At 44.4% G+C, this 18,853-nt stretch overlaps 1 protein-coding gene across 2 annotated transcripts in view; it reads left to right on the top strand.

The window, feature by feature from the left end:
- Positions 1-16,790, top strand: part of LOC147596819 (zinc finger SWIM domain-containing protein 6-like) — a 174,042-nt gene extending 157,252 nt beyond the window's left edge. For both annotated transcript variants that reach the window (XM_086769518.1, XM_086769519.1), the window contains 4 exons: positions 2,194-2,351; positions 5,413-5,576; positions 11,989-12,070; positions 15,928-16,790. In XM_086769518.1, coding sequence (XP_086625644.1) covers positions 2,194-2,351; positions 5,413-5,576; positions 11,989-12,070; positions 15,928-16,790 — 1,267 coding nt within the window. The remainder of the gene's footprint in view (positions 1-2,193; positions 2,352-5,412; positions 5,577-11,988; positions 12,071-15,927) is intronic.
- The last annotated feature ends 2,063 nt before the right edge of the window (positions 16,791-18,853 follow it).

Below are 18,853 nucleotides of genomic sequence, written 5' to 3'. Positions count from 1 at the left end.
TTTTTAAGAAAAAAACATTGATTTATAAAGTAGACTTGTGTCCTTGTACTTAATTCCAATCACTACCTTGAAGTGCTTCTCAGAGATTGTTTGTGTGGAGTTTTCCTCCTGAAACTAAACTACTGAAACCACATTAAAAGACTGGAATAGACATCTATTAGCAGCTTTGCATAGTGCACTGAATGCTTCAGTGAATGTGACAATAGCATGCAATTCCTCTTGAAGAAGGATTTGGACTTTCCCCAGAAACAAATCATAACTGAAAACTTCTTTTCTGTAAGTTTCCTTTCTCAACTGGGAAAACAAGCAAGGCACTGAAAGATCCAAATAATGAAATCTCTAGTTAATCATGGGGAGCTCCAGCCATCTTTTGTCATGAAGCTGCCATCCAGCCAAAGAAGTTTCTTCTCAAACAGACCAGTATAAGAAAGAGTTGTCTGTCTGTTTCCATCTGGTAAAATCACAGGAGACATCATCATAATCAGGGCTATTCTCCATAGTTCTCTTGGCATCACTTTATAAGGCAGATAAGAGTTCAACGTTTTTATATTTTACATTTATTTTTAAAAATTTGTTTTATTTTTATATTTGTATATATATTTGGCACTCTTAAGAAATGTGGACTGCTATTTTGAACTGTTGTGATGGCAGATGCAGACACTTTCTATTCCATGTCTGTCCACATTCCTTGACACTTCTCAAAAATTCTCATAAAGAACTCTTTCCATTCACACCAAAGTGATAGTTCAGTGTACAAAGCAGTCCTGATACAAACTAAAACTAAACTTTGCTGGGGAGGAGGGAGGGGGAAGAAAGCAAACATGAAGACTGAATGTGTGTCTCGTTTGTGAGGTGGAATGGATTGGAAGAGGGAAATTTGAGCATCCCTTCCTCTATGGCATGGGTGAAATATTTCCACATAGAAATCTGTGCAGTTGCTCATCCTTTTAGAAGTGGAGCATATTTCTTTCTTCACTTGAACATTTATCAAAGAAGTTAACTCTCCAAGACTACAGCTAGTTGCTCTCCAGACATAAGTGTTCAGTGTCAGTCTACACAGGTCATTGACCCATGATGGGAACTCTGGAGTATTTTGCCTCTCTGTATTCAAAAACATCTGTTGCTGTTTATTTTTTTTTTTTTTAATCCTCTCTTAGTGTGTGGAACACTCAGTGTGAAATCAATGGAAGCTGAGATCATAAGGCTTTTCATACATGCACCTCAGGTCTGCAAGGACAGGATGTGCTATTCCTGATGGTCGCTTCTGCCTACAGTTCTCTGCTTACAGCACTGAAACATATGGAGTAGAGCCTTGGAGAATGTGGATCTGTGGTGACCTAGTTGACTGCTCATTTGGAATCTGAACTTGAATGTTTGGCTTAGTTTGGCTGATCCCTTGTTAAGCCTGAATTTCAACCCAGGCTTTGGGAATCAGACTTAATGGCGATGTTTAATCACAAAGTAGCTTTGCTAAAACCTAGCTAAATAATTGATGTTTGAAAGAGAAAAAAAGTGAAAAACGCTAAATCTGCTTGTTGTTATGTTCCCTAATTTTGCCAAAATTGCATGAAAGCCACCAATTCACAATAGCATTTCTTTTCGCAGCAAAGAAACATAGAAACTCGCAATGAAATTCAAAGTGACAAAAGATTTCCCTAAAACAATGTCTTCCTTTCATGCTCTTTGTCTATTTACTGTTACTCATAACCTAATAATACTTTTTGCATTATGTAGTTGGGATTTTTCCTGTTTGTTGAAACCATTTAATAATGCATCTTTTTTCTCCTCCCTCTCTCTGTCTTGGAAAAAATCAGCTGAAGAATTTATATGTATTTTATTTTTATGTATATAAAGCTATATAAAGAGGTATTTCAGTGGTACTAGGGAGGAGGTTTGACTCCTGATAGAAATCAAAAGGGAAGTCTTTCATATTAGCATGCACATTATCAAATGTTGGTAGGCTAGAGTTTAAGGACTTTAAAAAGTAGTTGATATTTGAACAGTAAAATGTCCTTTTTGGTATGTCTCAATTTATTGCAAGGTCAAAAAAAAGAGAAGTTGTTTTCCAATATCTTTATACCCAAAACTGCACATTTCATAAACAAGGTCAAGTGTTCTTGCAGCTTTAGTTTTGCTTACGAGTAACCTAATATAATAATGATTTCATGAAAGAGGGTTTCTTCCTTGTTTCAGGTTGCTAGTACTGGAATCTACATCTCCTTTGGGAGATATGTCCCACCCGCACCACATTGCATCAGTTGTTCCAAACCGGTATCCCCGCTGGTTCACCCTAAGCCACATCGAATCCCAGCAGTGTGAGCTGGCATCGACCTTGCTAACAGCGGCCAAAGGTACATTGCTGTCAGTTACGTACTCAACTAAATGTATACTTTTAATATTGCATGGAATAAATAGATCATAAAAGTTGTGTTTAGGAATTCAAATTGCAGTTTGACGGGAGCTTGAAATGGGAAAAAAAAAACTGAACTGACTGTCACGAAAAGTCAAGAAGGAAAACAGGGACAAGAGAAGGGGGGGGCTACCTCGAGCCCTTTGCAATTTGATCAGCCTGCTAGTTTCCCAAGAAATGATGAGACCCTTGCACCCGATCTGCCTACCACACTCCGGTTAAAGAGAAGGGGGTCTCCTTGGACCCTTTACAACTTGGCCAGCCTGCCAGGCTGACACTGGCAGCGTCACTGAAACCAAAGTCCCTCTTGGTATCCCACAGGATTGGAGGATATTCACCTAACCTATTCAGGGACTCTCATGAGCAGTGACACTGAGACAAATCCCTTGAGTCCCCAATGCCAACTATTAAAGTTTCCAGAAACTTATATTAATTCAATCAACAACAACAATTTATTATATGGGTTTGTGACAAATGCAGATTCGAGTGATACCGGTGATAGATACTGACTGCAAAGGTGGATTTAAAGTAATAGATAAACTTAAACATATCAACAAACCTAACCACTAGTGACTGTTAATAGCTAGCTTGATGTCAGTGTATAAGTGCACATAACACAGAGCTCTTACCCAACAGGCGTCTTTGCAGGGGGCCCATCGACCGATCCCAAAGTTTCGATGGTGGTCGTCTTCCCTAGTTCCCCCTTTCATTTGTAACCTTTTATAATGTTTCTATACTTTTAAGTGGAGCTTGAGTGACTCTAGTCATACATACCTTTGTCAGGATTGGTGCAAATTTTTCTCGCTTTGCTTTTAAAGGTATAGACTAAAAGAAATTCAGAATGCATGCTCAGTGAGGGGTGGTCGCACCTTGGAGGTGGGTAGCTTTTGGGATGGAGGTGTGTTTTGGTATTATAATGACATTATAATGAGCAAAGTTCAGCTACAGGACATGGACAGCAGGTGCGATCCATCTTTCTTGATAGCAGCTATGTGGTTATCTCAGCAGCTCATCCACATCCCTGGTAACGGAGACAAGCTGTACCACCTTTGAGGAACCCTGTTCTCCATTTCTGAGATGCTGCACATTCTGCTTAGCCAGAGCAGGCCTTATCCATGTGTCGTAGTTCAGCCCCGATCGGGACCAGACTACGCAGTCTCTCTCTCACTCCCCCCACCCTCTGAGAGAAAAGGAGGAGATGATATAAGAAAAACGGCTCAAGGTTTGAGATAAGGACGGGGAGAAATCCTTAAAGTTAACGTTACAGGCAAAACAGACTCGACTTGGGGAAAACTATTCATTTATTTCTAAAATTAGCAGGAGAATGAGACAGGGAACAAGATAACCTCCCCCCACCCCTCCCTCTTCCTGGGCTTAACATTATCTCTACTACCTCCCCTCCTGAGCGGCACGGGGGGGGAGGGGGGAAGGGAATGGGGGTCGCGGTCAGTTCATCACGCATTGTTTTACGCCGCTGTGTCATCGTCGGGGGAAGAACTCCTCACATTCCTCCTCTGCTCCAGCGTGGGGTCCCTCCCACAGGCCACAGTCCTTTGTGAAACTGCTCTGGCGTGGGTCATCTCTTCCACGGGGTGCAGTCCCTCTAGAACAGCTGTCCCAGCGGGCCCTCCATGGGCCACAGCCTCCTTCAGGCCTCCACCTGCTCCGGTGTGGGGTCCTCCACGGGCTGCAGGTGGATCTCTGCCCCTCCGTGGACCTCCATGGGCTGCAGGGGGACAACCTGCTCCACCATGGTCTTCCCCACGGGCTGCAGGGGAATCTTGGCCAGGAGCTGCGTTACTCATCCCCCTCCTTCTTCACTGACCTTGGCATTTGCAGCCGTTCCTCACAACAGGCTGGCAGACGCCTCTCAGGATCCTTTTTACATCTTATTCACTTCTCATCTCCTCTCCACTTCTTGCAGCCAGGCCGGGCCGAGTTGGGCCCAGTCGGCTGCCCGGCGGGAGGCCAGAGGGTGAGGCCTGCAAGGCCCATGAGGCTCGCGCCTCCCCCTCTCTGCCCCCCGCTCAGCTGCTTCACATCTTCTCCTCCTCTTTTTTTCCTGTTTTCCCCTTCTTAAATACGTTATCACAGAGGCGTTATCACGGGACATTCTGCTACCAATTGGCTCGGCCTTGGCCAGCAGCAGGTCTGCCCTAGGCCCGGCCGAGTCCACTAAACAAAGGGGAGCAACTTCTAGCAGTTTCCTACAGAAGCTACCACCTTGGGCCCCCCCTTACTAACAAAACCAGAACACCATGGCAACCACATTCCATTCCTGGGAGCAGCAACTGCATCTCAGCCTAAGGCCGCTGTAGCCTATGTCAATATGTGAGCTGAACTTTGGGGAACAGTGTTCTCTCATCCCCCCGATATCCGTTTTTTTCCCACACTGACTTAAACTTGTCACTTAATTTTCTAGCAAAGTGGTTAAACTAGCTAGATGGTAGCCATATGGGCTTGATTTGAGGCTGGTGAGACAGCTTTTTGTTCTTCTGACATGATATAGACTGTGAAACCCAGGAGTGGACAAATCACTTCTAAAATTCACAAACTGGGATGACTTTTGGCCATGTGTGGGACAATGATGGGGGACACACACACACATTAGTTTCTCTAAGGTTCATCCTAATAGAAGAACTTCTAGGGTAAAATGCAGTTGCTACTTCCAGGATGGAATGCGGTTGGCATGCTTGCTACAGCAGTTCTCTAGGCAACACACCCTGCCTCCCTTAGCACATGCTAAGATGAACTGAACGAACAAAACAGAGGGTGGAGCAGAGTGGAGACTAGTACTATACTAACACCATTAGGCACTAGAGGAGTTTGTGCTGTCTTATATCTTTCATTTATGTGATTTAATTATGGAAGGTTTATAAAAAACAAAATGTATATATATGAATCATTGTACTATTGCATAGCAATGGCAGGCTCAATTATAATGCATCTCTGGATGTTTTGGGAGCTTGTTCTTTTTTGGTGATTCTGTTTATACCTTGCAGGTGATGGTCGGAGGCTGGAAACAGTGTTGGAATCCATCCAGAAAAATATTCACTCCTCATCACACATCTTCAAACTTGCCCAGGATGCATTTAAAATAGCAACACTCATGGACAGCTTGCCAGATATCACTCTTCTGAAAGTTTCTCTGGAGTTGGGCCTTCAGGTATTTTCCTCATTCATTGTTACTACAATAGAAGACAGGAATTTGATCCTGTGTTGGTGGGTATAGCTCTTTAAGTCACTGAGGACGATACCCTTTTTGGGGTCTGTCTGGAATTTTTAGATTCTGTTTTCTGATGAAAAGTGCAGTTGACTGGTAAACACAGAGCAAGGGTCTGCGCAGCCCCTTTGTGCCATTCAAGTTGAAGAGAGAGCCGGGAACAGCTGGCTGAAGGGCACTTGTTGTGGTTTAGCTACAGTCAGCAATCAAATACCACAGAACTCCTCAATCACCCTCCCCAGGGGACAGGGGAGAGAATCGGGAAGAAAAGAAAACTCGTGCATTGAGATAGACAGTTTACTAGGATAGCAAAGGAAAAGATAATAATATATACATATATATAACAATGATAATAATACTAATAGAAATAATAATAATAATAATTTTTAAAATCCACCAAAACAAACAAACAAGAACAATGAATGATGTACAGTTTCTTTCCACCTGACGACCTGATGACTGATACAGCCCATTCCAAGCAGCAATCACGGAACAAAAAAAGCCTGTAAACAATCCCTGAACGATTCCGAACAGCAAGAGAAAAAGAGGCAGCTCACCAGCTCACCTCCCCACTTATATACTGAGCATGACATTTATGGCATGGAATACTCTCTTTGGCCAGTTTGGGTCAGTTTTTCTGGCTATATCCCTCCCAGCTTCCTGTACCTGCACATTAGCGAGACTTGGAAAGCCAGACAGTGTCCTTGGTCTCTTTAGCAACAACTAGCAACATCAGGGTGTTTATCAACATTCTTCACATCTGAAATCCAAAACACACCAGCTACTGAGAGGAAAATTAACTCCATCCTAGCTGAAACCAGGACAGCACTCCTCTGTTTAGGAGTGAGAGAGGACCAATGCAATGTGTTCAGGAGTATATGTAGGGATAGCTAGAGAGCAAAATTATTTTGCTTGCCACAAATGCACTTTTGCACATTTTTTGCATGACTTTGAGGAGTTTCTTATCATTCCTCCCATCCTTCCCTTCCTTTCCCTCACATGAGATTTGGTGTAGGTGCTTGTTGAATTACTAGAGAAAGCGAAGGTCAACCATAATGACCTGTTTCAAAGGCAGACTGTGCTAACAGCAGCCCTCTCACCTCATCAAATTCTGCACTTCACAAGCTGTGGGGTGATCATCTGCATCAGACTCAGCTTGACGTGTACAAGAACCTCAGATCAGTTTTCAGGCTCTTGGGAGAGACTTGACAAGCTAAAAGGAGACAGCTAAGTTTTTAGGTATCTGAAGTAATATTGCCTTACACTGATGAATCTTGGAGTTTACACAGTTCATTTCAACAAAAATAAATCTCCATCCCTCCTCAGGGAGTTCTTAAAAATGACAAAAAAAAAAAACAACAAAAAAATCTGCAAGGATCAGATAACCATTTATTACTTTGCTTCAGTAAACAAAGCTCCAAAGACTTCTGGGGAAAGGATATTATCCCAGTTGCTTCTCATGCCAAAGAAAGGTACTATTTGCCTATTAGAACTATTTGGTACTATTTGACTTTTAGAAACGAAAGTCTGTAATCAGAAAGCTGAGATTGTGTGCTTTGTTAGCCTTTCTTATTCCCAAGGTTTCTGTGGAAATCTGCTTCTTTTTTTCACATCTTGGTATGTTTCTACCTGAAATGTTTGTTTACTTGAGAGAGAAAGATCCTTATGATTGACTTGAATGTCATCTCAAGCATTCACCAAGTATCATTCAGTGGTAGCAGCACACTTTGGATATCACTGTGTTCATGGATACCCCCGTGTGGATGATAGTGTTGTGAGAATGTCTTCAGTAAGATGTAGTGAAAGAAATATCATGAAGCTGTACTTTCTCCTAAATCTGGTGTTTGGAATAAACTGGTGTAGAACATGTCCACTGTCTGCCGCAAGCTTACTAAGGTGTTTTAAGAATCTTAAAGGTAGTTTGCTTTCCAGAAGGAAGATGCACAACAGTTTTCTGGTAGTAACTTATGGCTGTATAGATTTCTACAGTAACATTTTTCCTGTAAAAGCCTTACAGTGGCAGCACTGTCTTTCACAACTCTTTCACTGGGGTTTCTGTGACAGAAAAGCCTCTTACGTTGTTCTAGATTTGGGAGTAATGTATGGACTCCTGGGTTCTTTCTCCCTATTTCCAATGGCAACATGTGTTATGTGACTCAGCAGAGGGAAGGCATTTAAACTAGCTGTGGAAAGAGGTCATCACTGTGGCCAAATGTGCATGGAGCATCTCAGGTGTATTCTGTCCTTCAGAACCTTACTGGCACAGATGCTGTGAGATCTGCAGGCACAGGGAGGGGCTTTTGTTCCTCCATTTTCCTGTTGTATGCTACATCAATGCAAGTATTACCGCACATATGCAGACAGGTACTGCTGACAGAACTGCTGAGCAAGTTAGTGCAGGTGATCATTTGATGCATATTTGGCAAGTGATGTCCTTTTCCTGAAAGCCTGTAAATAAATAAACCTCCTTCCAATGTGCATGACAAAGAGGTTTCACATTGGTGCGGGAGCTAATGGTTGTTTGGACATTTCTTGCATCTCTTAGGGGTAGTGAGATCTTCTGTTCCTCTAGACTAAGAAATTCTTATTAAAAAAAAAATCCTTCAGGACAAAGTCAAGATTATTCTCTGTGGAAGAGAGCTTGGCTTTCAGATAAGCTATGTAATTCCCAGGGACTTCTTGTAATTTTCAGACTTACTAACCTGTTGAGAAGCTCTCTTCAATTGATAACACAGATCTTGGATAGAACTTGGACAGATCTGGAACTTCCTTTTAGGAAGAGAGTGACTCAAGAACGTATTGAGCAGAAATGAAATAGTTCTTTGGCTACATGGGCTACATTATAAATTAACTTTAGCTCCTCCTTGGTCAAGATATCAATATATGCTTTATTTGAAATCTTTGGGTCCTTTTATAATCAGTAAAGGGCTCCTCTCTTAGTGCTCTCAGCTTGTCAGTTTAATCAAATGAAAGGAACCTAATTCCAGAATAGTTCAAATCAGTAAACTTTTCCAGGTCAAGAAACTAGATATATTATTGGGTTTTGCTCTCAAGTTAGGACTGTCTACACTGGAGCTGCTATTATGCCCACTATGCATGCTGGAGGCTCTTGTGATTGATGATCCTTTTACAGACCACCACAGTGAGGGAAGTCATCAGAGAAGACTTTCAGAGTAGTAGTCATTCATGTCTTTTTTTTTTTTTATTTTTACCTCCTTCCCTCCCTCACCAGTAGCAGAATTCAGTCCATAACCCTGTATTTTCTCTTGGATTTACTCTACTTGGGAGAAGCTGAAAATTCATCTTGGATATTGGAAGAGTGTTAGCTTTCAATTTTTGTGTGTATTAATATAGAAAATCACCTAGACTCTTTCTCTTTGATGGAGAGAATAGGACACACACTTGCACTCCAAAGCATTTTGCCTTGAGGATCCCTGTTTTTCTTCCAGAAAGACTTCAAGCAAAGGCTAGTTCCATAATTTGTTAGCCATATTTTCATATTTAAAAATGTGTTGGGTTGCTTCTCATAGATTAATTTTCTTTCTCTCAAAACGCTGTTCTCCAATCTAGCACTTAAATCACTGTTTAGTCGAAATGATACCATGATGTCTGAGGCCAACAAAGCTGCCGTTATGCTGTAAATTTGGATGATGTACAACCAGTCACCAAGCTCCCAAAGAGTGAATGTTTGGAGGCCAGCACGGAATCACTGGTGGTTGTTTATAAGCAGACTTAAAAATCATCTGGGCCCGGCCCTGTTCAACATCTTTGTTGGTGACATGGACAGGGGGATAGAGTGCACCCTCAGCAAGTTTGCCGACAACACCAAGCTGTGTGGTAGCATCGACACGCTGGAGGGGAGGGATGCCATCCAGAGGGACCTTGACAGGCTGGAGAGGTGGGCCCGTGCCAACCTCATGAAGTTCAACCAGGCCAAGTGCAAGGTCCTGCACCTGGGTCATGGCAATCCCAAGCACAAATATAGGCTGGGCGGGGAATGGATTGAGAGCAGCCCTGAGGAAAGGGACTTGGGAGTGCTGGTGGATGAGAAGTTTAACATGAGCCGGCAATGCGCCCTTGCGGCCCAGAAGGCCAACTGCATCCTGGGCTGCCTCAAAAGTAGCATGGCCAGCAGGTCGAGGGAGGTGATTCTCCCCCTCTACTCTGCCCTGGTGAGACCCCACCTGGAGTACTGTGTCCAGTTCTGGAGCCCCCAACACAAGGAGGACATGGACCAGTTGGAGAAGGTTCAGAGGAGGGCCACGAAGATGATCAGAGGGCTGGAGCACCTCTCCTATGAGGACAGGCTGAGAGAGTTGGGGCTGTTCAGCCTGGAGAAGAGGAGGCTCCGGGGAGACCTTATAGCAGTTATCCAGTACCTAAAGGGGACCTACAGGAAAGATGGGGAGAGGCTGTTCAGTAGGGCCTGTTGTGACAGGACAAGGGTGTCGTAGTTCAGCCCCGATCGGGACCAGACTACGCAGTCTCTCTCTCGCTCCCCCCACCCTCCGAGAGAATAGGAGGAGATGATATAAGGAAAAACAGCTCAAGGTTTGAGATAAGGACAGGGAGAAATCCTTCAAGTTACCGTTACGGGCAAAACAGACTTTACTTGGGGAAAAGTATTCATTTATTTCTAAAATTAGCAGGATAATGAGACAGGGAACAAGATAACCTCCCCCCACCCCTCCCTCTTCCCGGGCTTAACATTATCTCTACTACATTCCCCTCCCGAGCGGCACGGGGTGGGAAAAGGGAATGGGGGTCGCGGTCAGTTCATCATACGTTGTTTTACGCCGCTGTATCATCGTCGGGGGAAGAACTCCTCGCATTCCTCCTCTGCTCCAGCGTGGGGTCCCTCCCACGGGCCACAGTCCTTCGTGAAACTGCTCCGGCGTGGGTCATCTCTTCCACGGGGTGCAGTCCCTCTAGAACAGCTGTCCCACCAGGCCCTTCACAGGCCACAGCCTCCTTCAGGCCTCCACCTGCTCCGGCATGGGGTCCTCCACGGGCTGCAGGTGGATCTCTGCCCCTCCGTGGACCTCCATGGGCTGCAGGGGGACAACCCGCTCCACCATGGTCTTCACCACGAGTTGCAGAGGAATCTTGGCCAGGAGCTGCATTACTCCTCCCCCTCCTTCTTCACTGACCTTGACGTCTGCAGCCGTTCCTCACAACAGGCTGGCAGACGCCTCTCAGGATCCTTTTTACATCTTATTCACTTCTCATCTCCTCTCCACTTCTTGCAGCCGGGCCGGGCCGAGTTGGGCCCAGTCGGCTGCCCGGTGGGTGGCCAGAGGGTGAGGCCTGCAAGGCCAATGAGGCCTGCGCCTCCCCCTCTCTGCCCCCCGCTCAGCTGCTTCACATCTTCTCTCTTTTTTTCCTGTTTTCCCCTATTTAAATACGTTATCACAGAGGCGTTATCACGGGACATTCTGCTACCAATTGGCTCGGCCTTGGCCAGCAGCGGGTCTGCCCTAGGCCCGGCCGAGTCCACTAAACAAAGGGGAGCAACTTCTAGCAGTTTCCTACAGAAGCTACCACCTTAGGCCCCCCCTCACTAACAACACCAGAACAAAGGGGTACTAGTTTTAAAATAGAGGGAGGTAGATTTAGATTGGATTTTAGGAAAAAAATTTTTACACTGAAGGTGGTAGAAGACTGGAACAGGTTACCCAGAGAGGTGGTGGATGCCCCATCCCTGCAAACACTCAAGGCCAGGTTGGACGAGACTGTGAGCAACCTGATGTAGTTGGAGATGTCCCTGCCCCTTGCCAGGGGGTTGGACAAGATGCCATTTAAAGGTCCCTTCCAACCCAAACTATTCTATGATTCTAGATCCTTGCAGCATAAGCAGCCAGTCAAAACACAGTACACTCTAACACCTGTCTGTATTGTTGAAGTCAATGAAAGAAAAATGCAGATGGGGGAAAAATTAGATGGCTTAGTTTGCCCAACAAGAGTTGACATGTTTCCACTTTAAAGACTAACATACATAGAGGGAGGAGACACAGTATAATTTAGTTTGAATAACTGGTAATTAGTTGGGCTTTTTTGTTGGGGGGGGGGTGCTTTTTGTGGGTTTTTTTTTTTTCTTCTCCCTGAATAAAACAGAGATTCTCCTCTAGCCTTGAAGGACCTGCAGTTGGAATTACTCTCTGCATGCTCTTCTAAGATAGCTGAGCAGTATTTCTTAAAGTCTTTTGACATATCAGCTAAAAAGAGGTAACAGTGGAGAGGGCAGGATGCCGCCATTTTGAACCTCAGTCTATTTGAGTAACTTAAATCCCCATTGATATATTGACTTAGTTTTGGAATAGGATTAAATTGTATTTTGTTTGTGTTGTTTTAATAGGTGATGCGGATGACACTGTCAACACTGAATTGGCGACGGCGGGAAATGGTGAGGTGGCTGGTAACGTGTGCAACAGAAGTAGGTATGTTCTGAGATGCTTCTCAAGGGCTCCTGCCTTTTTGTCAGCTAACCTTAGAAGGCTTGATCTTGTTTGTCAACACCCGGGCTCTGCAAACGTCTCCCACATTCTGTTCATCTATAAAATTCCTTTGATTAGAAGACATTATTTATGGCAATGATGAGTGAGATTTTTGAGTATGTGATAGACTAGACAGGCCAACTGAGACAATAGTTGAGTAATGCAGTGTGACTTCTCTACCCTGTAAGGTAGGGATGTGCATAACCTCATGGGAAATACCCTAGATTTCCTCTTGTCCCCTCCATGTTGAATTTGAGGCTGCAGAAGAAAAAAGGCTTGTGGTTATGGGCTGTTACACTATGCTACAACTTTTCTTGCTCTGAAAGGTGAGGCTCCAAAAGACTGGTGAGAGCACTATCTAATCAGCTGTGAGGAAGAGGAACCAGAAAACAGGTGAATGAAATGCTGAGGATGCCTCCCACTGTGTGGCAGACAAGATTTCATGAAGGGGTTCTTATTGCTTGTTGTTTGAGTTTTTTTTTTAAGCCCCTGGGTAAATCCAAGCTTAAAGTGTAATATATTGTTATGGTTTAGCCTCACTTGGCAGCTAAAATAACACACAGCTGCTCACTCACTCCCCCATCCCCACATGAGATGAGGAGGAGAACCGGAAGAAAAAGAAAGGCAAAACTTGAGCGTTGGGATAAAAACAGTTTAACAGAACAGGAAAGGAAGAAAAAAACAGAGAAAGGAGGGAAAAAAAACTTCAGTACAATAACTGAATATACTAAGCACATAATTTCCAGTACAATAGCTCACAGTACACCCTGATACCCAGCTCCCTGCTGAGCAGAAAAACCCACTCCTCCCTGAGGTCCCCACTTTATATACTGAGCATGACATCACATGGTATCCATATCCCTTTGGCTAACTTGGGTAAGCTATCCCAGCTGTGTTCCCTCACAGCTTCCTGTGAGAATTAACTTTATCCTAGACGGAACCAGGACATATATCCTTAACCATGTAAGGTGAAAATAAGATGGGAGCAGAACTAGCCTCGTACTTAGAGGATAGTAGTGGGAGAATAGTGCACTCAGCAGGACATTATGTTTATTTCTGGGCTTTGCTGTAAATTTTTTGTGTCTTGATGAGATATCACTTAGCTTCACTATTCCAGTTTACCATCTGCAAGATGAGGATACAGAATCTGAAAGTGAAGATGAGGGCGTTAAAAACTGTGTAGCTGTAAAAAAAAAAAAAAAAAAAAAAAAAAAAAAAAAATCAGCCACTGTGGTAGTGAGGACAATATAAGTGCTATGATAAGGGAGCAATTTTAATTGTCACTAAAGGTATTTTTGGAAAGTATGGTTCCCTACTGTATTTACTCCTTTCTCATACATCTGAGTTGGATTGGATCGCATAGATCCTTCTTGAGTTTCAGAACGTCAAAGGATTACTGCTGCTTATTCTCTGGATTAGTTTATTATTTGCTTTATGCTTAACTGGGAAATTAATGTTGTCAGTAGTGTGGGAAAATACAGCTTGCCTTTGTATGCCCTCAGCCAGAAAATGGTTTGTATCTGCAAATTTTCATGCAATGCTCTTGTTTTATTGCTTTTATGTCTTTGCTAAGTTAATTATTACTGAGACTATCTTTCAGGTATCAGTGCCCGAGTATTATTTTATTCAGTTACATATTGGCAAATAAAATGCTGGTTTTAATACTGCTTTAAATTAGTTTACATATTCCAATAGAAGCATTCCATAAAGAACCTTTAATGTCACACAAAATACTCTTGAGACTTAATCAAATTGATAAAACAAGGAATATGTTAATTTAAATGAAGATCTGGTGTTTTCTGACTATGCTAAATTTTTGCATGAGTGAAGGGATGCACAGGAAACATCAGACTCCTACGGAGAAAAGGACCTCTGGATGTGGTTTAGGTGGGCTCACAGATGTGTGTAACCTGCCTCTAGCAATAATAAGACACTCTAGTTGGCTATAAGGTTCAATTTATGGAACCCATTACACACTTTTTCCCCCTTCATCCCCCCCCACCACACACACGTGCCAGAGATAAAGTGATACTAAGGAAAATATCTATTTCAGATAATATCAAATAGTGCATATTGCTCAGAGTATTTCCCTGATAAGGATCTTGATGTTCAGGTGCATATGAATTTGATACAAGATGTATCTGAAAAGCCTGTTGAGAGGAGGTGAGGGTTAGGATTATTTTCTTAAGGTATGCTTAGTATTAAATTCCATTGTGTTCTGTTAAATGAGCATGTTTTCATATTCTTTTGTGCATGTGCTGTACCTTGAGATGTGCATTGAGAAAAAAAAATTAAATTGCCTTTTACATGTTCAGTGTGAGAGCTGCTTTTGAGTGATGTGATCAGACCAAATAAGCCAGAACTTGTTATCCAAATTGTCTTAGATAACAAGTAAAACAGCTCAGTTGTCACACCAGGAGATTAAAGCTTATCTTGCAGGCTTTTGTGTTATTATTTGCATTTCGGTGATTGCTACAGAGTTTGCACAGTAGCCTTTGTTTTAATGTCCTTTTCCAGCCTTTTCCTGTTATCTGGTTTAGCCCTTATTGCTGAAGCACATCTCCTTGGATATACTGGCAACCTGTTCTGGTTTTATTTAGTGAGGGGAGGCTACGGTGGTAGCTTCTGTCAGAAGCTGCTAGAAGTAGTTTCCCGTTTGTTCAGTGGACTCGGCCGGGCCTAGGGCGGACCCGCTGCTGGCCAAGGCCAAGCCAATTGGTAGCAGAATGTTCCCTGATAACGTATTTAAGAAGGGGAAAACAGAAAAAAAAAAGAAGGGAAGAAGATGTGAAGAGGTTGAGCAGGGGCAGAGAGTGGGAGGCGCGAGCCTTGTGGGCCTTGTGGCCCTCATCCTCTGGCCTCCCGCTGGGCAGCTGACTGGGCCTGACTTGGCCTGGCCCAGCTGCAAGAAGTGGAGAGGAGATGAGATGTGAAGAGAACCTGAGAGGCATCTGCCTGAGCCTGATTGTGAAGAATTTCTTGTGAGAGGAATGGCTGCAGATGCCAAGGTCAGTGAAGAAGGAGGGGGAGGAGTAATGCTGCTCCTGGCAGAGATTCCCCTGCAGCCCATGGTGAAGCAGGCTGTCCCCCTGCAGCCCATGGAGGCCCACGGAGGAGCAGAGATCCACCTGCAGCCCGTGGAGGACCCCACGCTGGGGCAGGTGGATGTGCCCTGAAGGAGGCTGTGGCCTGTGGAGGGCCCGTGCTGGGGCAGTCGTTCTGGAGGGGCTGCACCCTGTGGAAGAAATGACCCATGCCAGAGCAGTTCATGAAGGATTGTGGCCCGTGGGAGGGACCCTATGATGGAGCAGAGGAGGAATGCGAGGAGTTCTTCCCCCGACCATGAAGCAGCGGCATAAAGCAATGTGTGATGAACTGACCATAAACCCCCATTCCCTCTTCCCCTCTGTGCCACTTGGGGCGGGGAGGAGGTAGAGATAATGTTGAGCCCAGGAAGAGGGAGGGGTGAGGGGAGGTTTTCTTGTTCTTTGTCTCATTATCCTGCTTTGGTTTTAGTAATAAATGAATAGTTTTCCCCAAGTTGAGTCTGTTTTGCCCATAACGGTAACTTTAAGGATCTCTCACTGTCTGTATCTCGAACCTCAAGCTTTTTTTTCTTACCTTATCTCCCCCTATTCTCTTGGAGGGTGGGGGGAGTGAGAGAGAGACTGCATAGTCTGGTCCCAATTGGGGCTAAACTACGACACAACCTCTTAGACTTTGAAAATGTAATCTCTTGCTGAACATCTGTATCTGCTAGATTTTATCAGTTGTAGCTAATCCTTTCTTTCTCTCCCCAGGTGTTTATGCGCTGGATAGCATCATGCAAAACTGGTTTACACTTTTCACTCCAACAGAAGCCACTAGTATTGTTGCTACAACAGTGATGTCCAACAGCACCATTGTCCGTCTGCATCTGGACTGCCATCAGCAGGAGAAGTTGGCCAGCAGTGGTAGGACGCTTGCTTTACAGTCTGCCATGAAGGATCCTCAAAACTGTGCCCTCTCTGCACTGACCTTATGTGAAAAGGATCACATAGCCTTTGAGACCGCTTACCAAATTGTTCTAGATGCTGCTGCAACCGGCATGAGCTACTCGCAGCTTTTTACTATAGCACGATACATGGAGCACCGTGGTTACCCCATGCGGGCCTACAAGCTGGCCACTTTGGCCATGACGCATCTCAACTTGGGTTACAATCAGGACACACACCCTGCCATTAATGACGTTCTGTGGGCATGTGCGCTCAGCCACTCTCTTGGGAAAAATGAGCTAGCAGCTATAATACCTCTGGTGGTCAAAAGTGTCAAATGTGCAACAGTACTGTCAGATATTTTGCGTAGGTGTACTTTGACCACTCCTGGCATGGTGATACTTCATGGAAGGAGGAACTCTGGTAAGCTCATGTCACTGGACAAAGCCCCTTTAAGGCAACTCTTGGATGCCACGATTGGAGCCTACATTAGTACAACTCATTCGCGTCTCACTCACATCAGCCCGCGACACTATAGTGAGTTTATAGAGTTCCTCAGCAAGGCCCGAGAGACCTTCTTAATGGCTCATGATGGACATATCCAGTTTACACAGTTTATTGACAACCTAAAACAAATCTACAAAGGCAAAAAGAAACTGATGATGTTAGTTCGTGAACGGTTTGGTTGATGAAAATGTGTGAAGGGAGGTGGGGGTGGTGGTTTGTTTATACTTGAGCCTTTGTATACTTTTGAACTTAAAGAAACAGAGCCACACCGGTATTATATGTGTATAGTTATATTGAGTTTGCAAACTAAACTGTCATGTTGTGAAAGTTTGTGTGTTTAATTTTTTTTCCTTTTTTTCTATTTTGTGTGAGAGGTTAAAAAAGGTTTGGTTTACACTGAGTATATGTTGTCAAGTGGCAAAAGCCCACATTGCTCTCCTATTCTTTCTGTATATGTTCACAGCCTCAAAAACAAACATATTAGGAAAAATAGATATTAGGAAAAAAATTTTTACACTGAGGGTTGTAGAACACTGGACCAGGTTGCTCAGAGAGGTGGTGGAAGCCCCATCCCTGGAAACGTTCAAGGCCAGGTTGGATGAGGCTCTGAGCAACCTGATCTAGTTGGGGATGTCCCTGCTCCTTGCAGGGGGGTTGGACTAGATGACCTTTGAAGGTCCCTTCCAACCCTAACCATTCTATGATTCTATATATTGCAGTGGCTTTAAAAACCAAACAAAACACCTCCATCCTGTGATAAGTACCTCAAATGGATTCAGCTTTACTCCTTTGTAACTCATCCTTACATTTCAGCATATTTAAACAAACCAACAAATGAAATATAGTTAAAAGGCTGACCACGTGGCTTTGCAGTGCTGTTCATCCAGAAGCATGGCACACAATGCTCGTGCATGTGGAAACTTAGCAACTGTCAACATACATTCTCAGGGATTTATTAAAAAAAAGAAATTAAAAAGAATGAGAACATTTATTGTACTGTATATATTATAGTATATGTCTGAATATTGAAAAATATAACACTAATTTATTTTAAAAAACCCTATGTAATGCAAAATACTTGAAGCTGCAGTAGCTTGGTTTTAAACAAAAAAGAAAACCTAGACGAAGGACTAAAGTGCGCCTTGCTTCAGCGTTGGCTCAGGTGGTGAACTATATGCTGGGCATCTATGCAGAGCCACCTTTTGGATTGCATAGTTGGACTGATACCTATTGGGGGAAATTTTATATATATATATTTATACAACCTGCGTATACATATATATGTATACATGTGTCGTGGTTTTGTTTAGTGAGGGGGGGCCTAAGGTGGTAGCTTCTGTAGGAAACTGCTAGAAGTCGCTCCCCTTTGTTCAGGGGACTTGGCCAGGCCTAGGGCGGACCCGCTGCTGGCCAAGGCGATTGGTAGCAGAATGTCTCGTGATGACGCCTCTGCGATAACGTATTTAAGAATGGGAAAACAGAAAAAAAGAGAGAAGAGAAGATGTGAAGAAGCTGAGCGGGGGCAGAGGCGCAGAGGGGGAGGCGCAGGCCTCATGGGCCTTGCAGGCCTCACCCTCTGGCCTCTCGCCAGGCAGCCGACTGGGCCCGACTCGGTCCAGCCCGGCTGCAAGAAGTGGAGAGGAGATGAGAAGTGAATGAGATGCAAAAAAAGATCCTGAGAGACATCTACCAGCCTGTTGTGAGGAACGGCTGCAGACGCCAAGGTCAGTTCAGAAGGAGGGGGAGGAGTAATGCGGCTCCTGGCCAAGATTCCCCTGCAGCCTGTGGTGACGACCATGGTGGAGCAGGTTGTCCCCCTGCAGCCCATGGAGGTCCACGGAGGAGCAGAGATCCACTTGGAGCCCGTGAAGGACCCCGTACCGGGGGAGGTGGATGCCTGAAGGCAGCTGTGGCCCGTGGAGGGCCCGCTGGGACAGCTGTTCTGGAGAGACTGCACCCGTGGAAGAGATGACCCACGCCGGAGCAGTTCCACGAAGGACTGTGGCCCGTGGGAGGGACCCCACAATGGAGCAGGGGAGGAATGTGAGGAGTTCTTCCCCCGACCATGAAGCAGCGGCGTAAAACAACGTATGATGAACTGACTGCAACCCCCATTCCCTCTTCCCCCCTGTGCCGCTCGGGGGGGGGAAGGTAGTAGAGATAATGTTAAGCTTGGGAAGAGGGAGGGGTGGATGGAGGTTATCTTGTTCTCTGTCTCATTATCCTGCTGTTTGTAGTAATAAAT

This window comes from Chlamydotis macqueenii, chromosome W (genome assembly GCF_036417535.1).
Source record: "Chlamydotis macqueenii isolate bChlMac1 chromosome W, bChlMac1.mat, whole genome shotgun sequence".
Taxonomy (NCBI): Eukaryota; Metazoa; Chordata; class Aves; order Otidiformes; family Otididae; genus Chlamydotis; species Chlamydotis macqueenii.
The sequence above is the reverse complement of the archived record's forward strand: the minus strand, read 5'-3'. Positions and strand labels throughout refer to the sequence as shown.